This window comes from Thalassophryne amazonica, chromosome 1 (genome assembly GCF_902500255.1).
Source record: "Thalassophryne amazonica chromosome 1, fThaAma1.1, whole genome shotgun sequence".
NCBI classification, from domain to species: Eukaryota; Metazoa; Chordata; class Actinopteri; order Batrachoidiformes; family Batrachoididae; genus Thalassophryne; species Thalassophryne amazonica.
In genome coordinates this window covers 73,466,765-73,494,473 of record NC_047103.1, presented here as the reverse complement: position 1 = coordinate 73,494,473, position 27,709 = coordinate 73,466,765, and the positions used below count along the sequence as shown (strand labels likewise).

Below are 27,709 nucleotides of genomic sequence, written 5' to 3'. Positions count from 1 at the left end.
AAGTGCGTCTTAAGTCTGGACTTGAAAGTCTCCACAGAATCGGACTGTTTTATTAACGCAGGGAGATCATTCCACAGAACAGGGGCACGATAAGAGAAAGTGAAAACTGCAGTGCATTTGATATTTCCTGCCACACACTCTGTCCTGTGTGTGTGTAACAATAAAGCACCTACTTGCGGCAGAATGCATAAAAGATAAAAACCTTCAGTAGTTATATCCAGTGCTTCCAGGTAGCAGATCACATCAGGTGCTCTTGACACAATTTATACAACAAAGGTTCTGAAAAAACTATAAAACATTATGCAACAACAAGTAGAAGGAAACCCTATGGGTAATATACATTCTACATACTTTAAGTCCTCCCTGGTGGTGATGGTGTGGATTCATGTGCATCCCACTATCGCCACCCAGGGGGCATTCATGTCATGGAAAATTGCACACCATCACCTCAACAACAAGAAGTAAGTCCCTTTGGCTACTCCCTTGTTTTCACTCGGGTCTCCATAGCAGATTCAAGGTGGATCTGTGTGTTGAATTGGCACAAGTTTTTACGTTGGATGCCTTTCCTGAAGCAACTCCACAATACATGAGGTTTGATCCAGGACCTTCTGCACTGAAACCAAGCGCCACTAACCAATTGGCCACCACAATAATGTACATACTTAATCAAGGTATTCAGATGATTAAATAAGTGATGCCCTGTTGTTGGACTGGAGATGGATGTTTTAAAGCTTTTCCATAGACAGATATATACAATTGCCCTTTATATCCAATGAATGAATGAATGAATTTATTTGGGCACACAGACTCAACAATAACAAAAACTCAAAGAAGACAATTTAACAGTGAAAATGTGTGACCAAAAGGGTGTGGGCAGAAGCAAAGCTTATAAATGCTCACTCCTTATATGAGGTCTGTGAGAAAAGTATCGGACCTTTTCATTTTTTTTCAAAACCATATGGATTTGATAACGTGTGATTGCATCAGACAAGCTTGAACCTTCATGCACATGCGTGAGTTTTTTCACGCCTGTCGGTTGCGTCATTTGCCTGTGAGCAGGCTTTGTGTGAGCACTGGTCCACCCCTCTCGTCGGATTTTTATTGCGAATAACTGAACGATTTGGAGCTTTGCTGCATCAATTTTTTCCAGAAACTGTGAGAGACCTCCAGGTGGAAACCGTTTGGAAAATTAATATGGCTTTCCGGGACGATTTTATGGGGATTATACAGATTAAGGAGTGTTACTGCCGCTTTAAGGACGGCCCACAACTGCTGAGAGCGCGGCGCGCTCCCAGCGCCGATCGACATGCTCAAACAACCAGATCATTTCCAACGTGAAGGCTTTGTTGATCCGGGACCTCGTCTGACTTTCACAAAAAGGCAGAAGGTGTGTACATCAGCACTTTTTCGGCACATTCCACGGTTACAGGAGTTTTTTCATGGAAAGAAAAGCGGAGGGACGCGCCACGGAGCCGTTCATTACGCGGCACAAAACCACCTCCGTATTGGTCTCACAGGACGGCTTTGAGATGGCTTTCAGATGGATTCCGGTTGCTTTTCGGTCGTGTGATTATCCAATTGTGATTGTGCATGAGCTGGACATGCCCCATGTCCTGGAAGGCTTCATCACGGCGTTGCTTTGCGCCATGCGGCTCCACCGCGACGCGTGGAACTCCTCCGCACGTCTGTCTTAATGTGCTGAAAAAGTGCTGATGTCCACGTCTTTTCACAATTCCTGTGCTAGTCAGATGACATGCCGGATCAAGACAGCGTCCAGTTTAGAAATGAACAGCACATTCCACTGTTACAGGAGTTTTTGTCATGGAAAGAGGAGCAGCTCCACTGCGCGTCGTGGTGGAGCCGCATGGCGCAAAGCAACGCCGTGATGAAGCCTTCCAGGACATGTTGGGGCATGTCCAGCTCATGCACAATCACAATCGGATAATCACACGACTGAAAAGCAACCGGAATCCATCTGAAAGCCATCTCAAAGCCGTCCTGTGAGACTAACACGGAGGTGGTTTTGTGCCACGTAATGAACGGCTCCGTGGCGCGTCCCTCCGCTTTTCTTTCCATGAAAAAACTCCTGTAACAGTGGAATGTGCCGAAAAAGTGCTGATGTCCACGCCTTCTGCCTTTTTGTGAAAGTCAGACGAGGTCCCGGATCAACAAAGCCTTCACGTTGGAAATGATATGGTTGTTTGAGCATGTCGATCGGCGCTGGGAGTGCGCCGCGCTCTCAGCAGTTGTGGGCCATCCTTAAAGCGGCAGTAACACTCCTTAATCTGTATAATCCCCATAAAATCGTCCCTGAAAGCCATATTAATTTTCCGAACGGTGTCTACCTGGAGGTCTCTCACAGTTTCTGGAAAAAAATTGATGCAGCAAAGCTACAAATCGTTCAGACATTTATTCGCAATAAAAATCCGACGAGAGGGGTGGACCACTGCTCACACAAAGCCTGCTCACAGGTGAATGACGCAACCGACAGGTGTTAAAAAACTCACGAATGCGCACGAAGGTTCAAGCTTGTCTGATGCAATCACACGTGATTCAAATCCATATGGTTGTTGAAAAAAATAAAAAGGTCCGATACTTTTCTCACAGACCTCGTATATACCTACATGCACATATACGCATACTTCCAACAGCAAATGCCAGCACAGGCAGTATAAATGAATCAATTAAAAAAAGAAAAAAAAAAAAAACAGACAAACAGTGCACAAACCCCAAAAACAGTAGTAAAATCTATAAACCTAGTTCATCAGTTTATAAGAAGTCATTATATTGTTCTCATAGAGCTTTTTAAAGCTGACTAAGGTACAGGTAATTTGATATTATCAGGATAATTATTCCAAATAATAACACCTTTAACAGAATGACTTTACAGTAGTTCGAATCTCCATCCAGCCATCCATCCATTTTCTTCGCTTTATCCGGAGTCGGGTCACGGGGGCAGCAGCTCAAGCAAAGCCGCCCAGACCTCTCGATCCACACACACCTTCCCCACCTCCTCCGGGGGAAACCCCAAGGCGTTCCCAAGCCAGCCGAGAGATGTAGTCCCTCCAGCGTGTCCTGGGTCTTCCCCGGGGCCTCCTCCCAATGGGACGTGCCCGGAACACCTCTGAAGCGAGGCGTCCAGGGAGCACCCGGAAAAGATGCCCGAGCCACCTCAACTGACTCCTTTCGATGTGGAGGAGCAGCGGCTCGACTCCGAGCTCCTCCCGAGTGACCAAGCTCCTCACCCTATCTCTAAGGGAGCACCCAGCCACCCTGCGGAGAAAACTCATCTCGGCCGCTTGTACTCGTGATCTCGTTCTTTCAGTCATGAGCCAATCTCATGACCATAGGTGAGGATCGGAACGTAGATCGATCTGTAAATTGAGAGCTTTGCCCCCCTACTCAGCTCCGGTCCGATACATCGACCGCATCACTGCAGATGCTGCACCGATCCGTCTATCGATCTCACGCTCCATCCGTCCCTCACTCGTGAACAAGACCCAGAGATACTTAAACTCCTCCACTTGAGGCAAGGACACTCCACCGACCTGAAGAGAACCATGGCCTCAGATTTGGAGGTGCTGATTTTCATCCCGGACGCTTCACACTCAGCTGCAAACCGCCCCAGTGCACGCTGAAGGTCCTGATTTGACAAAGCCAACAGAACCACATCATCCGCAAACAGCAGAGACGAGATTCTGTGGTTCCCAAACCAGACCCCCTTTACACCCTGGCTGCGCCTAGAAATTCTGTCCATAAAAATAATGAACAGAACCGGTGACAAAGGGCAGCCCTGGCGGAGGCCAACGTGCACTGGAAACAGGTTTGACTTACTACCGGCAATGCGAACCAAGCTCCTGCTGCGGTCGTACAGGGACCGGATAGCCCTTAGCAAAGGACCCCGGACCCCGTACTCCCGGAGCACTCCCCACAGGGTGCCCGAGGGACATGGTCGAACGCCTTCTCCAGATCCACAAAACACATGTGGACTGGTTGGTCGAACTCCCATGAACCCTCGAGCACCTGATGGAGCGTGTAGAGCTGGTCCAGTGTGCCGCGACCAGGATGAAAACCACACTGCTCTTCCTGAATCCGAGGTTCGACCATCGGTCGAATTCTCCTCTCCAGTACTCTGGAATAGACCTTACCGGGGAGGCTGAGGAGTGTGATCCCCCTATAGTTGGAACACACCCTCCGGTCCCCCTTCTTAAACAGAGGGACCCCACCCGGTCTGCCAATCCAGAGGCACTGTCCCCGATTGCCACGCGATGTTGCATAGGCGTGTCAGCCAAGACAGTCCCACAACATCCAGAGACTTAAGGTACTCAGGACGGATTTCATCCACCCCAGGAGGCTGCCACGAGGAGCTTTCTTACCACCTCGGTGACTCTCGGCCTGGGTAATGGATGACTCCCCCCTCTAGCTGCCACCTTATTGTGGTGGGGGAGTTTGTGTACCCGGATGATCCATAGGAGCTATGTTGTCGGGGGGCTTTGTGCTCCCTGTAGGGTCTCCCAAGGCAAACAGGTCCTAGGTGACGGGTCAGACTAAGGGCAGTTCAGAACCTCCATGACTAGTAAAAAATCAAGAGATACTGACTAGAGATAGTCGGGCTCACCTCCACGCACAGCTTGGGCTCTGGTACCCAACTCCTGGAGAGGGGCTGGACGCTTCATTTTTCCTGGCGTTGCCCACGGGGAGAGGCGGAGAGCTGGGGTCGCATTGCTTATTGCTCCCCAGCTCAGTCGCCATGTGTTGGTGTTCACTCCGGTGAATGAGAGGGTCGCGTCCCTACGCCTTCGGTCGGGGACAGGTCTCTCACCATTGTCTCGGCCTACAGGCCGAGCAGCAGTGCAGAGTACCCAACCTTCCTGGAGTCCCTGGAGGGGTACTAGATAGCGCTCCAACTGGGGACTCCATTGTTCTCCCTGGGGGATTCAAACGCCCACGTGGGCAGCGACAGTGAGAGCCTGGAGGGGGGGTGATCGGGAAGCACGGCCTTCCCGATCTGAACCCAAGTGGTGTTCAGTTGTTGGACTTCTGTGCTAGTCACAGTTTGTACATCACGACATCATGTTCGAGCACAAGGGTGTCCATAAGTGCACGTGGCACCAGGACACCCTGAGCCGGAGGTTGATGGAATCGACTTTGTAGTTGTATCATCTGACCTTCGGCCACGTGTCTCGGACACCTCGGTGAAGAGGGGGGCAGAGCTGTTCGACTGATCACCACCTGTGGTGAGTTGATCCTCTGGGAGGGAGGAAGCTGGTCCAGACCCTGGCAGGCCCAAAGTATCATGAGGGTCTGCTGGGAACGATGGCGGAACCCTCTGTCAGCGAGGTCTTCAACTCCACCTCCCGGGAGAGCTTCTCCCAGGTCCATTTGGAGGTTGGAGGACATGGAGTCCGAGGGACCATGGTTCTCGCCCTCCATTGCGATGCTTGCGTTCGTAAGCTGTGGTCGCAATGGTCTCTGGTGCCTGTCGTGGCGGGCAATCCCGAACCCGGCGGTGGACACCGGACAGTAAGGGATGCTGTCAAGCTGAAGAAGGAGTCCTACTCATCTTTGTTGGAGGTGGGACCCCAGAGGCAGCTGACAGGTACGGCAGGCCAAGCGTGCAGCAGCCCGTGCAGTCGCAGAGGCAAAAACTAGGTCTGGGAGGAGTTCGGGGAGGCTATGGAGGAAGGGACTATCGGTCGGCCTCGAAGGATTATGGCAAACCGTCCGACACCTCAGGAGGCGAAAGCAGCTCTCCACCAGCACTGTTTACGTGCGGGTGGGGAGCTGTTGACCCTGACTGGGGATGTTGCTGGGCGGTGGAAGGAGTACTCCGAGGATCTCCTCAATCCCATGGTCACGTCTTCCAAAGAGGAAGCAGAGACTGGGGACTCAGAGGTGGACTCATCCATTAGTTCGAATCTTCAACTTCTCAAATACTAACGTTCCTCTCAAATGTAACTGGACTCCTCATTTTAAACAGATCCTGGACATGTTGAGGAATAAGTTTTGTTTTTAACTTTATACATGATTTGAATTGTGGTGCAATCAACCAAGTCCCAGAATTTTAAAATATGTAAAACAGACAAATAATGGGTTTGTTGGTTCATGGTAGGGTTTGTCGCTAATAATTCTTATGGCTTTCTTTTGTGGTAGAAATAGTTTTTTTTATTAGTTTTGTATGTGTTTCAACAAACCTCAATGCAATAGGTCATATATGGAAGTAATGAATGATACAAATAGTGAAATATTGCGATAGGAAGTCTTTGCTTTTTACAGGCTGCAATGGCTTTAGAAATTTTTAGATGGCTTTTCTAGCTTAATTTGTCATCAGTAAAATAACCCCAAATTTTGTTTCAGTTACAAGTTAATTTTAGTGTCAGCAATAATAATTTATGCTTAATTCCTGGGCTTATTTCAAATATACTACACTTAGTTCTACCATAATTAGAGCGATTAATTTTGTTTGAATCGACAACATTGTTTAAATTTCTTTAATCTTCTTTTCCATCATGTCCAAAAGCTGTTCAACTGATCCCACTACAAACTACAGTTGTATTCATCAGCAACAAAATACACGTCAGGGACTTACAACCCCTGGCAAAATTATGGAATCACGGCCTTGGAGGATGTTCATTCAGTTGTTTAATTTTGTAGAAAAAAGGAGACTCAACACACATGACACAAAACTAAGTCATTTCAACTGGCAACTTTCTGCTTTAAGAAACACTATAAGAAATCAAGAAAAAAGACTTGTGGCAGTCAGTAACGGTTACTTTTTTAGACCAAGCAGAGGAAAAAAATATGGAATCACTCAATTCTGAGGAAAAAATTATGGAATCACCCTGTAAATTTTCATTCCCAAAACTAACACCTGCATCTTATCAGATCTGCTCATTAGTCTGCATCTAAAAAGGAGTGATCACACCTTGGAGAGCTGTTGCACCAAGTGGACTGACATGAATCATGGCTCCAACATGAGAGATGTCAGTTGAAACAAAGGAGAGGATTATCAAACTCTTAAAAGAGAGTAAATCATCACGCAATGTTGCAAAAGATGTTGGTTGTTCACAGTCAGCTGTGTCTAAACTCAGGACCAAATACAAAAAACATGGGAAGGTTGTTAAAGGCAAACATACTGGTAGACCAAGGAAGACATCAAAGCGTCAAGACAGAAAACTTAAAGCAATATGTCTCAAAAATCCAAAAATGCACAACAAAACAAATGAGGAACGAATGGGAGGAAACTGGAGTCAACGTCTATGACTGAACTGTAAGAAACCGCCTAAAGGAAATGGGATTTACATACAGAAAAGGTAAACGAAAGCCATCATTAACACCTAAACAGAATAAACAAGGTTACAATGGGCTAAGGAAAAGCAATCGTGGACTATGGATGACTGGATGAAAGTGATATTCAGTGATGAATCTCAAATCTGCATTGGGCAAGGTAATGATGCTGGAACTTTTGTTTGGTGCCGTTCCAATGAGATTTATAAAGATGATTGCCTGAAGAGAACATCTAAATTTCCACAGTCATTGATGATATGGGGCTGCATGTCAGGTAAAGGCACTGGCGAGATGGCTGTCATTACATCATCAATAAATGCACAAGTTTACGTTGATATTTTGGACAATTGAAAGGATGTTTGGGGATGATGAAATCATTTTTCAAGATGATAATGCATCTTGCCATAGAGCAAAAACTGTGAAAACGTTCCTTGCAAAAAGACACATAGGATCAATGTCATGGCATAGGGTCAATGTCAACGAGCAGATCTGATTTGATGCAGGTTTTAGTTTGGGGGATGGAAATTTACAGGGTGATTCCATAATTTATTCCTCAGAATTGAGTGATTCCATATTTTTTTCCTCTGCTTGGTCTAAAAAAGTAACCGTTACTGACTGTCACAATCTTTTTTTCTTGATTTCTTATAGTGTTTCTTAAAGCCAGAAAGTTGCCATTTAAAATGACTTTAGTTTTGTGTCATGTCTGTGATCTGCTTTTTTTCCACAAAATTAAACAACTGAATGAACATCCTCCGAGGCCGGTGATTCCATAATTTTTGCCAGGGGTTGTAGAACCCAAACATATGTTAATATATAAAAGAAACAACAATGGACCAAGGACTGAAGCCTGGGGCACCCCACATGAGATCTTCAAAATTTCAGAATTTATCCCACATAAATGAACACACTGATACTTATTGTACAAATAACTCACTATCCACTCATATGCCAATCCCTTGATACCATACTGCAATTTGTCCAATAATAAGGCATGATCTATGGTGTCAAATACTTTTTGTAAAGAAAAAAAAACATTGTATTTCTTATTCTCAATTGTATTTGTAATTTGTTCAACAAAGTCAATTAAACCCAAGTTGTACAATTTTTTTCTAAATCCATATTTCTGTTCACCAGGTATATGATGTTTCACTATGAAATCATTCAAGCAGCCGATCTGCTCTGTGTAAGCCTGATCCCATCAGATCTCAGAAGCTAAGCAGTGTGGGGCCTGGTTAGTACTTGGATGGGAGACCTCTTTAGAACACCAGCGGCTGTTTGTGTTTCTCCAGGTTACACTGGAATGTGCCAGGAAGGGCATCCGGCGTAAAACTTGTCCCAAATGCCAATGCGGATCTGGCTGTATCTGCTGTGGCGACCCCAAACAAAACGGGAGCAGCTAAATGGACAACAACAACTATGAAATCATTCAACCTCCTTGCAAATACCTTTTCTAGAATTTTAGAAACAATGGTATCACTTTAGCAATTTTCATTTTAGAAGGAAATTTTCAGTCATTAATGACAAATTACAAATATAGGTTAGAGGTTTAATAATACAATCAATGATATTTTTTTGAATTTTTATTTTTAACATTTTTCAATAATCACATAAACACGTTAACAGTCGAACTGGGGAAGCATGCCATAATTCACTGATATTTCCATTCCCAGTGTTCAGGTAAAGTCCGATCGATAAGGTTTTACATACTCAGTCCCTTTAGTCCAGATCCTGTAAAACGTGTCCTTTTGCATCCTTATGGAAAAAGTCAGTTTCTTTGTGATGTAGATATTGTGCAGTATGTCAATGGCTGGGGGTTTTTGTTTCAACCATTTGCTCGTGATGGCTTTCTTACTTGCCATGAGTAAAATTCCCAGCAGTCTTTTGTCTGTATTCTCCCAGTGTTGTACAGGGAAATATAGAGTTTCACATTTCAGGGGCAAGCTAGTGCCAAATACATTGTTCACATGATCCCTTATTTCTTCCCAGCATTTGCTGATAATCTGACACCCCCAAAAAATATGAAAATGGTTGGCCTCAGTGACCCCACACTGTCTCCAACAGGTGTCTCCTCCACAGAGATGTCGCTTCTACATTGGTGTCATAAGGTACCTGACAATGTTCTTCCAGCTGAACTCTCGCCAAGTATTTGACCCAGTTATAGTCCATTGGTGTTGACAAATATTTGACCAACTTTCTGGAGAAATAATCATATTCCCCTCCTTCCCCCCCCCCCCCCCCCCCCCCCGTTTTTAATATACTCTGTACTGGTTTGTTTGCCCTGCTGGACACTCTTACAGTGGGGCAAAAAAGTATTTAGTCAGTCCCTGATTGTGCAAGTTCTCCTACTTAGAAAGATGAGAGAGGTCTGTATTTTCATCATAGGTACACTTCAACTATGAGACAAAATGAGAAAAACAATCCAGGAATCACATTGTAGGATTTTTAAAGAATTTATTTGTAAATTATGGTGGAAAAATAGTACTTGGTCAATAACAAAAGTTCACTCAATAGGTTTAGTTTCGTAACAATCTTTGTTGGCAATGACAGAGGTCAAACATTTCCTGTAAGTCTTCACCAGGTTTGCACACACTGTAGCTGGTATTTTGGCCCATTCCTCCACGCAGATCTCCTCTTGAGCAGTAATGTTTTGGGGCTGTCGCTGGGCAACATGGACTTTCAACTCCTTCAACAAATTTTCTATGGGGTTGAGATCTGGAGACTGGCTTGGCCACTCCAGGACCTTGAAATGCTTTTTACGGAGCCATTTCTTTGTTGCCCGAGCAGTGGGATCATTGTCATGATGGAAGACCCAGCCATGTTGCATCTTCAATGCTGTCACTGATGGAAGGAGGCTTTGGCTTAAAATCTCACGATACATGGCCCCGTTCATTCTTCCCTTAACACAGATCAGTTGTCCTGTCCTCTTTGCAGAAAAACAGCCCAAAGCATGATGTTTTCACCCCCATGCTTCACAGTAGATATGGTGTTCTTGGAATGCAACTCAGCATTCTTCTTCCTCCAAACACGACGAGTTGAGTTTTTATCAAAATGTTCTAATTTGGTTTCATCTGACCACATGATATTCTCCCAATCATCTTCTGGATCATCCGTGGCAAATTTCAAACGGGCCAGGACGTACTGGCTTAAGCAGGGGGACACACCTGGGACTGCAGGATTTGAGTCCCTCTCTGCATAGTGTATAGCCTTTGTTACTTTGGTCCCAGCTCTTGCAGGTCCTTCATCAGGTCCCTCCATGTAGTTCTGGGATTTTTGCTCACCGTTCTCATGATCATTTTGACCCCATTGGATGAGATCTTGTGTGGAGCCCCAGATTGAGTGAGATTATCAATGGTCTTGTATGTCTTCCATTTTCTTACAGTTGCTCCCACAGTTGATTTATTCACACCAACCTGCTTAACTATTGTAGATTCACTCTTCCCAGCCTCGTGCACATCAACAATTTTTTTCCTCGTGTCCTTTGACAGCTCTTTGTCTGGCCATGGTTTGAGTTTGGAGTTAACTGTTTGAAGCTGTGGATAGGTGTCTTTTATAGAGATACGAGTTCCAACAGATGCCATTAATACAGGTAACAGGTGGAGGACAGAAAGGTTTCTTAAAGAAGAAGTGACAGGTCTGTGAGAGCCAGAATCTTTCTTGGTTTGTGGGTGACCAAATACTTACAGTTGTGCTCAAAGGTTTACATACCCTGGCAGAATTTTTGCTTTTTTGGTCATTTTTAAGAGAAGATGAATGACAACACAAAAACTTTTTTTCCACTCATGGTTGGTGGTTGGGTGAAGCCATTTATTGCCAAACAACCGTGTTTCCTCTTTTTAAATCAAAATAACAAGAGAACTATCCAAATGAACCTGATCAAAAGTTTACATACCCCTGTTCTTAATACTGTGTATTGTCCCCTTTAACATCAATGACAGCGTGGAGTCTTTTGTGGTAGTTGTAGACGAGGCTCTCTGATGGTAAAGCTGCCACTGAATATGTTTCGAACTTTATTTACATCAATTGCAAAGAAATACAAACAATATGACACTCTATGGTAAATCTGCATGGAGTAGACAGTTCTCAAAAACTGAGTGACAGTGCAAGAAGTAGAAGAGTGAGGAAAGCCACCAAGACAACCCAGAAGAAGTTAAAGGCTGACGTGGCTGTGACTGGAGAAATTATGCACAGTGCAAGCTTTGCATTTTGTATCACCAGTTATCCATCTTCATGATGAAGTGGTATAGAGAGGATTTTCTTAAAAGAAGACCTGAAAGTTTAGCTACAAATTACCAGAAGGTACATCTGAGATGCAAGCCTGAATTTGATCTGTTTTGGTGAAAGAAAATCCTTCTCTGCTCTACTCCACCATTGTGAACAATGGTGGAGTAGACCATTGAGTACATCATTTATATTCCATGAAATAAATCTTATTGGCTTGCTTTGGATTTGAAAGTGTCTCTAATTAACCCATTGAAAAAAAAATATGACAAGCTTCCCTTTTTCTGCTCAGAACTGCAGAGTGCAACCAAAAAAACAAGAAACACACATATCAAACATGATTAAACAGAACAACCAAAAAGTGACTCCTATGCAGGGGTCTGACTCGTAGACCCTAATACCCCTAGAGGGTGCTCTAAGACGAGACCTTCTGATCTGTGTCCAGTGGAAGGGCATGTTCTCCTTCAGGGACCTTGCAGATTGCAGCGTATTCTCACCTTTTGTTGATAATGGGCACCGGGTAGTCATTTATCGAGGTTTATGCATTTGTCCATCCATTCAAATCCTTTCATCTGCCAAGCTTTGCGTAGCAACCAGTCTTTAGTCTTAAAGCTATCAACTTAACTATGATGAGTGTGGAGGGTGCCGCTGCCGATGGAGCGGTGCGCCCTCTCGATGTGCAGGTCAGGAAACTCTTCCTCATGCGGTAGTTTTTCCGTAAAAGATGTTACCGTAGTTGCGTCTTTCTCTGTGCCCTCACAGACTCCATAAATTCTTATGTTGTTCCGTCGGAAGCGGCTTTCCGTGTCTGTTAGCCTTTCGTCCAGCTTCACGTGTAGATTTAGCATCTCCGTTACGACATCTTCAACAGTTTGTAGTCTCTCCTCTGGTTGTTCAATTCGCTTCTGTGTTCCATCCAGCCTTATGTTTGTTCTTGTTAGTTCACCTTTGATTGTCTCTAAATTTTCATTGTTTTCATGGCAAAATCCCCTCAGCTCCTCCAGGATGGTTTGTAGATCGGCCATGTCTTTGATCTCGGCTAATGCACTAGTTAGCTTTAGCTTCTGGAGTCAGGTTAAGAAAAAAAGAAAAACTGTATTTCGCGATTTTCTTTCAAAATAAATTGTTTAGGGTGATATATGCCCCCTCAGTGTTTAACATTTAAAAAGAAGACTTCAACTAGAAAGGGTCTATAAGTAATTTATCCTTGGTTCGGTTGGAGCTCTCCTAATGTGCTGCCTTCTGTTGGGGAAAGTGTAGTGACACGGACCCACAACAGGGGGCGCAAATGAATGGTCAATAGATGAGCCAAAAGTAACAATTTAATGTTGTGAATGTGCACAACGAATATACAGACAATCTCAGAATCTGATAGCAGTCAATCCACAAAAGTGCCGTGTGGGCAGGCTCGAGGATAGAAGACGTCTGTCCTGAGAAGAGCCGGAACCACACGATTTCCACCGCCACAGAACCCGGTGAATACTGGAGCCGCCAAGTCCCGAATCCCAGGTGATCACGGTCCCCGACTGTCGGATCTGGTACTGCTGGCGAGGAGCACAAACAGTGAGACGTGGGTGTGTGCACACCCAGTAACAAAAACAGTCAGAAGGTGGAAAGTCACCTCCACCTCTAATACACACTCGTGCAGCTCCTGTCAAACACTTATCTGGTTGGGGTGCGAAGCGAAGCCGTCGCGGATTACGCCAACCTCACTGATAAGGCACTCCACAGGAAAGCAGCTGCAAAATGAATTCAGACTAGGACACAGTTTCTGGCTGAGGATATTACCTTCACAGGTAGATGATATCTCGGCAACGAGGTGGAGATGATGTCCGGTCTTTATGGAGTGAGATGATGTAGAGTAGATGGGTGACAGCTGTCAAGAGATAATGAGTGACAGCTGTCAGCCCCGGCTGTGTCCGTGGCGGCAGCGCCCTCTCGTGCCTGAAGCCCGCACTTCAGGCAGGGCGCCCTCTGGTGGTGGGCCAGCAGTACCTCCTCTTCAGGTGGCCCACACAACACCTTCAGAGTGATGTTCTGCCGGAAGTCCACAATCAATGATATTTTTATCAAAAACATATCAAAATTTAAACAACCAGTTGCTTTTTTTCCCCCTTTTAATTTATGAACTATGTCAGTTATTTCAGTTTCATCTGTTTGTTTAATAAACATTTACTCCAGAATTTTATTGGTTGTTTTGCTGTTGTCCAAGGAACACATTTTTGGGGATACAATTGAATTTGCTCAATTTTTACCCACATTGACAAAATAATCGTTGGAATTATTTGCTATAGCATTAGTGCCTAACAATTTTGTCAGTTTTCTGTGTAGGCTCTCAGTGTCGAGGTGGTTTCCATAGTAGAGAAGCTTGAATCTTCGACTGGACTGTGTTGCTTCACGTGAGAACGTTTCGCTTCAAATCACAGAAGCTTCCTCAGCTAAAATTCTTGCTCTGCTAGTCTGACTTCTGTCTTGACTCTTGTAGAGAAGAATAAACCAGAAGCCAACAAAAGCTGGAGTTTTTAACCTAACCAGACCCCTCCTACCGAGAGGCCGACTGCTATAGGCTAGTGACTAAACAATAGCTCTAATTAACACCTATTGTGCTCTAGTTAGCACTCTCCTAATGATGGGATGGAAGCCTCCCCTGATGGCTCCCTTGACGACTCTCCTGATGACGTGAATGACTCATTACCATGACAAAAGACTGAAACTGCTTGACCTGAGTACCCCAGTGTAACGGGGGGGGGGGGGGGGGTGCTGAAGCTACTGCTCCAGTCATGTTACTTTTCTTTTTCATCTTCAGTGCAATTAATCTTCATTAATAAGAAATATTCCAAATTTAGTATTAGAGTAAGCAAGTAATGAACAAACAAGCATGAAATTCTCCCCTGTGCCAGTCTCTCAGGATCCCTGCACCACAGAACGCCATCCGAGCTGCTTGTTAGTGCAACCCTGCTTTGTTTGTTAATCATTAAGCATTGTTACCTTTGGTGGGCAACGTGGCTGCTGTCTGCTGGACTGAACCTGTTGCTCCATCTGCTGCTCCATCGACTCTGTGCCTCCATCCTGCTTCTCAGTGAAGCACAGGACCTGCAGAAGTGCAATTAATAGAGTTCAGATTGTGCCTTTGATCCTGTAAACCATGTGAAGAGGAAAAATAAATCATCTCATTCCCACACTGCTGCATGAGTCACTTGGAGTTCAGTATCTTGCTCATAACAGGTTTTGTATTTAAAAAAAAGTGGCTTGTATATAAAGGCCCTGTCACACCCTGACGATTTAGCCAGCGTATGCCAATCATATTAAAAAACGCTGGCCTAAGTCCAATAGTTAAGGGGAAGTTTTTATAAGTTAAGAGCAAGCTGACCGCACACTGAAACACACTGAAACTTGCTGATGTACGTCCTGATAAGCTGAGCTCCTCAAAAAATTTTGCACATGCTGAAAATTTCAAGACAACCTGATCGATCAGGCATGGTCATGCCTGATTAATGCACTGTTTAAACATTTAAAGCGCCATCACTGTCTGTGATCACCACACCGACAGATCACACAGCACTTCATTCAGACCACACCTGATTGTGGTCGACTGGCACTTTAAAAGTTTAAACAATCACAGTGTTTCATTATTCAGTCTGTGATCGGACCTGATCCGGTCCGCTGATCAGGAAGCAGGCAGTGGTTTAAATATTTAAAGAGACAACACTCCATTCATTCAAGGCAGCGTTTACCACAACCAGTCCACTCATCAGCATTCTGTACACAATGAAAATGGTCCACCAAGATAAAAAAATGAAAATAAAAAATAATGTAAATTACTCTCTTTTTGACTACCGACGCAAACCACTGGGTGGAAACAGGGCTGTGTCAGCATATGCTGGTTAATTGTCAAGATGTGACAGCTGCATTAATTTATTCGATGTGTAGCAGCGTGTGCCAGAGTTTTTCATACGGTCAACATATGCAGGCTAACTCGTCAAAGGTGTGACAGGGCGTTAAACAACAACATGCCAACACCATGAGCTTCAATGCAAAGTGGTGACCTCAGCACCAGGTGCAATTAAGACTTCAGTGTCTTTCCTCAGTAAATTTTGATACAAAGGCAAGCATAACCAGGATAACCAGGATAACCAGATAAGGGGATTTATACTCAATCTATAGACACACAATTCACACCAGCATGTCCCTCTACCATATTCCATTATATTACTGTTTTGGATTTGTGACCCATCACTGTGTTTTGTCACTTTTCAGTTTGAAGTGAGAGGACATTTTGCCATCCTTGGACTAAACGTTACCCACAACTAGTATTTAGAAATCTTTCTGATGAAGGTGTTTGGGTGTTACAACTCAATAATAACTTGCTTCATTGGCAATAACAACTCGTTGCACTTTTTTTTTTTCAAGATGGCGCTGGTGACGCAGCAGCCTGTTACTTCAGCTCTGGCCCCTCTTTTCCTACTTTCGCTATTTTAATACTTTTTAATGGTGCTTATTTGTCTTTATTTGCAGTGGGTGGTACCCTGTGCAAGTATGCACATGGGAAACCCACTTTTGTTACTCTTGTTATTATTTTTATGATGCTCTCGGCACTTTTCGAGGCAGCGCGGGGAAATCCCTTTGTTTCCAGCTCCGGACATCCCATTGTTTATAGCCAGGATCAGCTGCTTGGACTAAGAGACTCAATGTACAGTGGGCCGGGTCCCCGCTATGCTGAGCACCTGGACGTACCTGCAGACATTCGGAAGAAACGGAGGGGATGCAGGGTCGGGCGGACAAAGCGGAGAAGGACTTATATTCTATCTGTGGTCATGGGGAATGCAAGATCTCTCTGCAACAACACAGAGGAGCTAGCAGCGCTAACCCGTTTCCAGAGGCTGTATAAGGGCTGCAGTCTGATGTGCTTCACGGAGACGTGGTTGGATGAACATGGATGGACTCTTTAATCAACATGCATAGCTTCACATTCATCCACGCGGACAGGACACTGGCAGCAAGCGGAAAGAAGAGAGGAGGGGGGCTTGCCGTTTATTGTGAATAGAGAGTGGTGCAGCGCGACTCATATTCACGTTCAAAGACCAGATCTGCTCTCGGACGTGGAGCTACTCGCGGTGAGCATGAGGCCGTATTATCTCCCATGGGAGTTTGGAAGTGTGATTACGCTCTGCGCGTATATTCCTCACTTTGCGGACGCCGCCGCTGCCTGTGAGCAGATTCACAGCACAGTCACGCAGCTGCAAACGCAACACCCCACGCATGCTCTCCTCATCACCGGGGACTTTAATCACGCCTCCCTCTCTGCCACCCTCCCCACGTTCACCCAGTACGTCACGTGTAAAACCAGAGACAATAGAATACTGGACCTTTTTTACGCTAATGTGGAAGACGCTTACATCTCCACCCCCCTCTCCCAGCTGGGACGCTCTGATCACAATCTCGTCTATCTGCTCCCCCAATACACACCCAGGGTGAGAAGAGAGCCAGTGCAGAAAAGGTCAGTGAAACTCTGGACTGAAGAGGCCACTGAGACGCTGAGGGACTGTTTCAGAACCACAGACTGGAGCATGTTTCAAAACTCTTATGGTGAAGACATCAACGGCCTGACCCAGTGTGTCACTGACTACATGAACTTCTGTGTGGAGAGCACTGTGCCCACCGGGAGGGTACGGTGCTTTCCCAACAACCACCCCTGGGTGACCCCCGAGCTGAAGATCCTGACGAACGAGAAGAAGAGGGCCTTCAACTCGGGAGACAGAGAAGAGCAGTGTAGAGTCCAACAGGAGCTCCAGTGGAAGATCTGTGCAGCCAAGAAGGTGGAGGGAAGATGGAGGAGCAGCTGGCCTGGAAACAACGTCAGAGATGTGTGGAGATGCCTCAAGACCGCCTCTGGATTTGGGCAGGGTGCCAGCAGGACTGCAGATGGGGATTCTTGGTTCGTAGAGGAGCTAAACTGCTACTCTAAACGTTTTGGCTCCTCACGCCTGCCCTCCCTGCCTGCTTCCGGCTCTCCACATGTTTCCAGCAGCCAGCCATCCAGTCCCTCTGAACCCCATCTTCCACCCCCTGGCCATCTCCACTGCACCCCGGACCTCGTCCCTCCTCCCCCGCGACTGTATTCAGCACCAGCCCACCTCAGCTCATACCCCAGCTCATCTTCAACATGAGCCTCAGCCTAGGGGTGGTCCCGGTTCCCAATACACCACACGCCAAGGAACCGGCCCACTACAGACCAGTTGCCCTGGCCTCCCACCTCATGAAGACCATGGAAAGGCTTGTCCTGTCTCACCTCCACCATGGTGAGCGACACCCTGGACCCACTGCAGTTTGTCTACAGGCCCAACATCGGGGTAGATGACAACGTCAACATCATCTACCTACTGCAGTGAGTGCTCACCCACCTGGAGACCAGCGGGAGCTCTGTGAGAGTCATGTTCTTTGATTTCTCCAGCGCTTTCAACACCATCAGAACGGCGCTGCTGCTGGAGAAGCTGGAGGATGCAGGTGTGGATGGACACCTTGCCGCCTGGACCATTGACTACCTCACTGACTGCCCGCAGTACATGCGGCTGCGCGGCTGTCAGTGTGAGGTGGTAAGGTGTAGCACCGGGGCCCCCCAGGGCACTGTCCTCTCACCTTTCCTCTTCACCCTCTACACTTCGGACTTCACCTACAACACAGACAGCTGCCACCTCCAGAAGTTCTCTGATGATTCCGCCATTGTGGGTCGCATGTCTGAGGGGAACAAGCTGGAGTACCGGTCGGTCATCACAGACTTTGTGGACTGGTGTGAGCGCAACCACTTGTGTCTCAACACCAGTAAGACGAAGGAGATGGTGATCGACTTCAGGAGGAAACCACCACCTCACGCACCGGTGAACATCCAGGGGGAGGGACATAAAGACTGGACAGTTTCAAATACCTGGGTGTTCACCTCAACAGTAAACTGGACTAGACTCACAACACCGACACCCTGTACAAAAAAAGGTCAGAGTCGCCTCCACCTCCTAAGGAGACTGAGATCCTTTGGAGTGAGCAGGCCTCTACTTAAGACCTTCTATGACTCTGTTGAAGCCTCAGCTCTCCTCTATGCTGTCGTCTGTTGGGCCCTGGGCAGCACAGAGCGGGAGAGAACTAGACTGAACAAGCTGGTCAGGAAGTCCAGCTCTGTCCTGAGCTGTCCTCTCTCTCTGGAGGAGGTGGCTGAGAGGAGGGTGTTAACCAAGTTCAAATCCATCATGAACAACTCCTCTCACCCTCTGCACCAGACTGTAATGGAGCTAAACAGCTCGTTCAGTGACAGACTGAGGCACCCTCAGTGCAAGAAGGAACGATACCACAGGTCGTTCCTCCCTGCTGCTGTCAGACTGTACAATAACACTGTGAAATAACCATATGCAATATGTCCACAAATCACGTGCAATAACAACTCATTTACAAATCCCTGCACTAATGTCACCTTACCACATCTAAACTCCATTTCACATATTGTAAATAAGATGTATGTATGTATATATATATATATATATATATATATATATATATATATATTATACAAATAATGGATGGTAAGGAGTCCAACATAGAGAAATATTGGATGAAGAAAAGTTATATTGGACGAGGCGTAACTTTTCTGAATCCAATATTTCTCTATGTTGGATGACTTGCCATCCATCAACTATGTTCTCCACCCCCCTCCCAAATTAAGCAAACAGAGTCAAGTAAATTAGATCAATTTATTTTGTTGTGAACAGCATATGAATGCTTCTAAAACGTCAGTAGCGTGCTTGTCTACCTTCTCAGTGTTTTTGTCATCCTTGGAGTTCAATATTTCCACCAGTTCCTCCTTTGTGAACTCAGCAAACCTCACTGGCAGACGATTTTCTGCTGTTGTTAACATGTTTGTTGCCATTTTTTCAACCAGCGTCTGTCAGCAAGTTCCTGACCTCCACTGCGTCATTAGTGATGTCATCTCATGAATAATTGTATGCCGCACTCTGATTGGCTAACTGATGGCAGTAAGCTCTAACGCTATTAGTCAGTGGGAACCGATCCAATATAACTTTTGGTCCTAGCCAATTTGGACCCCTTTGGATCCAACATAACTTTCTGGCGCCAAGCATGCCAAAATACAGGTAAATGATGGACAGAAAGGCTAATCTGTGATTGGCTATTGCAATCTGAGTGGAGAACATACACACACACACATATATATATATATATATATATAATACAAATAATGGATAGTAAGGAGTCCAACATAGAGAAATATTGGATGAAGAAAAGTTATATTGGACGAGGCATAGCCGAGTATGTATGTGTTCAATATAACACATACATATTCTATTTCTACCTCATTTCTTATGTCTTGTACTGTTACAAGTATTATTATTATTGCTTATCCTTGCACACGCTGTTTGATGAACATTTTCCCCTACTTGCACCAACCTTGTGTGTTTTTTAAGAGCTGACGTAACATGTGAATTTCTCCTCTGTGAGATCAATAAAGTTTATCTTTATCTTTACACTGACCTTAACAAGAATAGAACCAAATTACACTCAACAAAAATATAAACGCAACACTTTTGGTTTTGCTCCCATTTTGTATGAGATGAACTCAAAGATCTAAAACTTTTTCCACATACACAATATCACCATTTCTCTCAAATATTGTTCACAAACCAGAATAAATCTGTGATAGTGAGCACTTCTCCTTTGCTGAGATAATCCATCCCACCTCACAGGTGTGCCATATCAAGATGCTGATTAGACACCATGATTAGTGCACAGGTGTGCCTTAGACTGACCACAGTAAAAGGCCACTCTGAAAGGTGCAGTTTTATCACACAGCACAATGCCACAGATGTCGCAAGATTTGAGGGAGCGTGCAATTGGCGTGCTGACAGCAGGAATGTCAACCAGAGCTGTTGCTCGTGTATTGAATGTTCATTTCTCTACCATAAGCCGTCTCCAAAGTCGTTTCAGAGAATTTGGCAGTACATCCAACCAGCCTCACAACCGCAGACCACGTTTAACCACACCAGCCCAGGACCTCCACATCCAGCATGTTCACCTCCAAGATCGTCTGAGACGAGCCACTCGGACAGCTGCTGAAACAATCGGTTTGCATAACCAAAGAATTTCTGCACAAACTGTCAGAAACCGTCTCAGGGAAGCTCATCTGCATGCTCGTCCTCATCGGGGTCTCAACCTGACTCCAGTTCGTCGTCGTAACCGACTTGAGTGGGCAAATGCTCACATTCGCTGGCGTTTGGCACACTGGAGAGGTGTTCTCTTCACGGATGATGCGAAGGAGATGTGTTGCACTGCATGAGGCAAATGGTATCCCCCCCCCCAATAAAACAAAACTGCACCTTTCAGAGTGGCCTTTTATTGTGGGCAGTCTAAGGCACACCTGTGCACTAATCATGGTGTCTAATCAGCATCTTGATATGGCACACCTGTGAAATGGATTATCTCAGCAAAGGAGAAGTGCTCACTGTCACAGATTTCGACTGGTTTGTGAACAATATTTGATGGAAATGGTGATATTGTGTATGTGGAAAAAGTTTTAGATCTTTGAGTTCATCTCATACTAAATGGGAGCAAAACCAAAAGTGTTGCGTTTATATTTTTGTTGAGTATATTAACACACCACATGAAATGAAATTGGTCATACAGCATGTTGCAGACAGGTCTATAGAATATTACATAAATAAAACGTCAGTTAATTGATATGACGCACCAATGTCCATAATTGGAAAGGGAAAATAAGCCAATGACACATTGCCCCCATTGTGCGGAAATCCAAAGGGACAAATGTCAAATATCAAGGCAGCAATTTTATAACATTCATTTTAAACACAAACATTAGATTTCGACTTCATTAATATATTCTGTGTATTTAACACTGCCTTGGGAAAAGTTGCCTCAATGGCCAAGCTTGAAGCTTTGGTGAGTGTATTTCATTTTTCTCACTTTTTGAAGAAAAACAAAAATCTAAGGCTTAGTCATTCTCCAAATGGAGGCCATTAATGTTCAGTTGTGTGCATGATGTGAGATGGTCCCTGTTCTTAAAGAAATATTTGAACAAACTCATCTGAAACTGAAATCAGGAGTAATAGCTGGTGATGATTAGGCCAGTTATACTGAATTAAGTAATGTAATGATTCTGAGTTTCCCCAACCTTAAGATAAAGAATTCTGGGACATTTATCAAAAATACATGTGCTCATTACCTCCGCCAACAATGTTGAGCAGAGGTTGTTTTCGCCCCTGTTTGTAAAGAGCCTGTAACCCACAATTTTTCATATATGTTTTTATGATTTTTTTTAATGGCCCCTTCACACATAGTGCGAGGTTTGGATGGCGTTTGGACGAAAATGGCGAAACAGCACGAAACAGTTCAAAATTAGCACACAAAACATTGCACCAATGGGCAGGTGTGCACAAACCCGGTGCAAGAGTTTGTGCATGCGCTGGTGTCTGTCAAGCCGGAACACTGCAAGGTGCACCACATGGCGCTGTTTATGTGGAAGAAATAAAAACCAACTGGTACGTGTGGAACCACATCGCACCGCCTATGTGGAATAAATTAAAACAATAAAAAGTAGCTGGTACCTGTGGGACCACATCACCCCCCTTATGTGGAATAATTAAAAAAAACAAAACAAAACAAAAAACACCACCTGGGACGCAAACTCACGCCTTTCAAAACCTCTGATTCCCAGTCATAGACTTTACCACTGAACTGCAGAGCTGTTCTTTGAAAGCTGCCTCATATCAGGAAGGACATGGAAGTATTACAAAAAATATTAAAATCACACAACATATAAAAACACCACATTTATCAAGCAAGCAAAACAAATATGATCCATCTGTTCCACTGGTGATGAACTATGGTCACAGACATACACTGAAAGAGAAGCAGTGTGCTCTGATCATGTTCACATCTACTGGTCAGGTGCGTCCAGTCGGCCACACGCATGTTCTGCCCGGTACACGTGTATTGTGGATGGCGCACCACAAGAGGGTGCAATGGGTTTGCACAGTGCACACTCTGTCTTTCAGGTGCTTGTGTGCACAAACAGTTGCAGCAACAGGTGTACGAGGCGTTGGAAGCAGGGACGACATTACACGGTTTGTACATGATTCCTGCGTCATGCGCACTAAGTGTGCACTTCGTCTAAACTTCGCACTATGTGTGAAGGGGCGCTTACAGACAATTCATATGCGGATAGACAAGAAGTGATTCAATTTCCAAGGCCATAGGTCAAGGGTCAAAGTCAGGAAGATCTTGGAAAATTAGAAATTTCTCAATCCTTTAACATTGAACGAATTTTCAAAAATTCATAACTGACAAAAAAGTTCCTTTCATATTTGAGAGCATTATGTAGGATGGTATGCACAGTCGACTGACAAAGTCAGTCTGATCTGATCCGGATTACAGATTTTGTGGCCATTTAAATTTAACAATGAAAACCCCATTTAATGTATATTTTACATTATATCTTAATCAAATATGCCCCAACCACTCTCATATTTGAAAGTGAGGTGCAGACTGACACTCACTATTGCCTGACAAAGGTTGATCCAGGTTGTGGATAACTGAATTGAATATTCAAATGTCCACAAAAATTAACATAATTTTGACCAGATGGAATTAGTTAATCAGTGAAGTCACCTGGTGGAGTGGGTGGTTGCAAAGAAAACCTGCTCCCTCTTGGCCCTTTCTGGAATCAGTTTGAGACCTCTGCTTTAAAACCCACAAGCAAAACACAGATGGTCTCAAAACTCTGGCTCTTCATCCTGCTTTTGTTCACTGTAATTCAGTTAAATCCACCAACATTACATTTAGCTGAACTTGATCGTTACTCAACATCCAATTTCTAAACAATTTAACCACCCAGTCAGTATGTTTTGTCCACTGACAAGTCAATCCCTGGTCAACAGGAACTGCATTAGTCAGCGCACATCACGAACCATGTCCAAAATCCTATCAGACAACCTCTGGATAACTTTACTCCTATTACATCACAGCACGAAAGAAACTTAAAGGAGAAGTATAATTTGCAAATGAACAACATCTCATGCAAAATCACAAATGATACGCTACTCTCTGCCATATTAGCTGCTTGGATGAAATATATAATGGTATTAATAAATCTTTTGTGATGAAATATCTAAATGAACAAATTGATCTCTCTCTATAAATGTAACTGACAAATATGGAACGTTTTAAAACACAACAAAAGTCTAATTATCTTCCTTTAACAACGTCAGACAAACATTTTCCTCAATGCACATCTTCACATGATGTGAATTTTTACTGAAATCCATAAAGCTGCTTAGCAGGAGTTGCATTTACAAGGTTAATGCATCCATTAAAAAACAAAGAACCAATGAGTTTCCCTTAAAGATGTTGGATCAGAATTATTTCTTTTCATGCACACCTTCACATAGTGTTCTACCAGTGTGTAAAGTTTCACAGAAATCCACTCAACAGTTTAGGAGAGTTGTGCTTAGAAGACAAGTGGACAGACGGACTCAGAGTTTGTTCACTGCTTTTTGTCCTATTACTCCTTTTAATAATTTGAGTATGTTGCTGAACATTTTTAAGTCTAAAGTGCGCATGTTTGAAGACAAATTCCTTTTCTTCAGCCAAATGTGGGAGGGCAGTTCCTTCTTGTAATTCATGCCAGTAATGCCACACCCTGTCATTTCCACCCCTGTGAGGTATTTGGGTGCAGCCTTTCTTCAGCATTCAGCAGAACAACAGTGTTTTACACTATGTTAACTTCTGCTTACATACCAACTCTCTCCCTTTACTATCTGTTGTGTCGGTCACCTCTTAAAAGAGGAAACATTCTGCATCAAGAGCATTAAATTATCAAAACCCAAAACACCTCATCTTGCAATGTTCAGTAACTTCACTGAGCCAAAGAACATTCCTGACTACTCCATTTTTTGATTATCACATCACTTTCATGCCTTCTGCAGGTTAAGCACAGCTTTTAAAAAAAAATCCTGTGTCAAATTTTGATGAATTACCTTTCATCCACTTCATAGAAAAACACTTTTTCCAATTCCCAACCGGAATATATTATTCACTCCTTTTTGTCCTTTTACTTCTTTTAATTGTTCACGTACTGGCACCTCCCTACTTAGCTGACCTAATTAAACCCTACGTACCGACTCAGGCTTTGCATTCTCAAAGTGCAGGACTACTTAGTGTCCCTAGGGTGAAATAAAAAGTCTGCAGGTCACAGAGCTTTCTCTTATCGTGTCCCTGTTCTGTGGAATGATCTCCCTGCATCAATAAAACAGTCAGATTCTGTAGAGACTTTCAAGTCCAGACTTAAGACGCACTTATTTTCCCTTTCGTATGGCTAGCATGCTGGCATAGTATGTTTCTATGCTTTTTACTCTTTGAATTCATTTTATCCGGAAACGGAGCATGCCGCAGGCTCAACTTTACCTAAATTCTGGGTCTTTAAGTGAAGCTTAGGGCTAGTGGCTGGCGATCACCTTAGTATTTGTTCTGTTTTCTTGTTGCTTAATGCTGACAAATTGTACTGTATTTGTCTTTCTGATGCTTGAGTCTGCTTTTTTTTTCCTTTTCTTTCTGTTTGAGGTGTGGCTCCATCCAGAGATGGTTGTGGTATCTGCTCCAGAAACCATCCTGTACACCGGCAACATTTCCTGTATATTCGTTTTGTGAATTGTTTTGTAATTTATGTCTGTAGCATGGCCCAAGCAGAGGGACCCCCCTTTGAGTCTGGTCTGCTTGAGGGTTCTTCCTCAAGAGTTTTTCCTTACCACTGTTGCTCTGGGGGTTGGTAAGGTTAGACCTTACTTGTGTGAAGCGCCTTGAGGCAACCTTGTTGTGATTTGGCGCTATATAAATGAAATAATTTGAAATTGAATTAATAACTTGACTATGTTGCTGAACAGTTTTTTTTAAGTCTCACGTACACATGCCTAAAGACAAATTCCTTTTCTTCAGTCAAATGTGGGAGGGCATGTTCATACTAGTAATTCAAACCAGTAATGCCACACCCTGTTGCTTCCACCACTGTGAGGTACAGGGTGACCCAAAAAAACAGAACCTATAAAAACTGTGATAAATCCTGCAAACCTCAGTCTGTGTGCAATCATTCCCTAAAGTTTCAGTTACATGTTGGGGAAGGCGATTGGAACAACATGTCTTGGTCAACCAAGGAAAAGAGATTTTGCCTGGAGGCGTATTTCGCCAACAAGTCATACCATCTGGAGCACAATTTAAAAAAAAAACAAAAACATGACTTTTACACAAAGCGACCAAGATAACTGAAACTTTGGGGAATGGTTGAACACAGACTGAATAAATATAAATATACTTGTGCGTACATACCAACTCTCTCCCTTTATTATCAGAAACACAGCCAAGAAGGCTGTTCCAAAGACTTTATTACCCATGTCTGAACTTGCCCCATTTAACAGTGAAATTGTTCCCACTTACCTTTTTCAAACAACTGCCTCACTCCAAATGTAATAACAGTTTAGGTTTTGCTCAAAGGTACTGGGCCCAGAACAGAAGCTCAGTGGATAATGATCTGGGCTACTACTATGGAAAACTGGTTTGATTCCCACTCATGCTACCTGTCTGTGTCCTTGGACAAGACACGTAATCTGCATTGTCCCAGTCCGCCCAGCTGTAAATGAATACTGGCCTTGGCTGGGGAAGTAACATGGAAAGGACTGGCACCTAAAGGTAGGATAAAGGTAAAGGTGGGATGCTCATTTGCTTCATGCTATGACATATGGAAATAAGAACTGAGCCCAATGGGCCTCAGGGCCTAAAGATGACTCTGGTCTTCTTCTAAACAGCAGTTTGAATTGCAAGATTGTTTTTTCTTTAATCAGTTTGTTTTGCCTTTGTTGACTGTTGTCAAAAGAGGAAAGACTCTGCATAGAAAGCATTAAATTATCAAGACCTGAAACACCTCAGCTTGCAATGTTCAGGAACTTGACTGAGCCAAAGAACATTCCTGACTACTTTGTTTCTGATTATCACATCATGTAATGTTTTCTGCAGGTTAAGCACAGCTTTTTCAAAAATTCTATTTCAAAACTGGATGAATTACCTTTCTCCCTCTACATAGAAATTTTTCAATTCCCAATCAGAATATATCTGAATTCAGACCAAACTCTGTTACACAAATAAGCACACCACATAAACCTGAAGTTAAACACATAAAAAAAAAAAAAAAAAATGCAACTCAACTGCAAGTCATGAGTAAGTAAATAAACACCAACACACCCAGCATGCCTACACAGTCAACTACAACTCATTTGCACATTTGTATAACCATGTTTTTTTTTTGGACCCTTCACCACATAATTTGTGCACATACAAACAAACTGTTTAATTCTGATGGAGTGAGCAAAACAAAATGCTAATAAATTTATTCTAAGTTTTATCATTTTGTCATGATCACTCCATCAGAAAAAAACTATATGCTGAATGCTCATAGAATGTGGGAGGAAAAAAAAAATTAAAAATAAAGGTTTCTATCCCAATTCATTATCTTGCACTCGCCCAATATAATAGATGAAGAATATACAGTGCATCCAGAAACCATTCACAACACTTCTTCCATATTTGTTATGTTACAGCCTTATTCCAAAATGGATGAAGTTCTTTTTTTCCTCAAAATTCTACACACAATACCCATAATGACAATGTGAAAAAACTTTGAGATTTTTGCAAATTTAATAAAAAATTAATTTACTTCATTTTGAAATAAGGCTGTAACATAAAATGTGGAAAAAGTGAAGCGCTGTGAATACTTTCTGGATATACTGTAATATAATGGAGGACCGCAGCTTTTAGATCAACGTTATGGTAAATGGGCTGCATTTATATAGCACTTTTCCATCTGCATCAGAAGCTCAAAGCGCTTTACAACTGTGCCTCACATTTACCCATTCACACAGACACACTCACACACCGAAGTCAGGGTGCTGTCACGCAAGGCGCTCACTACACACCCGGAGCAACTAGGGGATTAAGGACCTTGCCCAAGGACCCTTAGCAATTTTCCATATAATCAATTGTTGGCGGTGGCGTGTGCTCTCTGTGCACTTCTTTTATTTAAATCACAGGCATGTTAGTTGCAATGACTGAATTTATCACCAAAAGAATGATGAATAATATATTTTAG

The 27,709-nt window shown here is 43.8% G+C and overlaps 1 protein-coding gene and 1 pseudogene across 1 annotated transcript in view; one reads left to right on the top strand and one right to left on the bottom strand.

The window, feature by feature from the left end:
• Window positions 1-27,709, bottom strand: part of LOC117507765 (serpin B6-like) — a 175,328-nt gene that overhangs the window by 121,998 nt on the left and 25,621 nt on the right. Inside the window, 1 exon segment of the mRNA XM_034167594.1 lies at window positions 14,494-14,598. Within this exon segment, the coding sequence (XP_034023485.1) occupies window positions 14,494-14,598 (105 nt within the window).
• LOC117521351 lies at window positions 8,449-8,567 on the top strand (annotated as a pseudogene).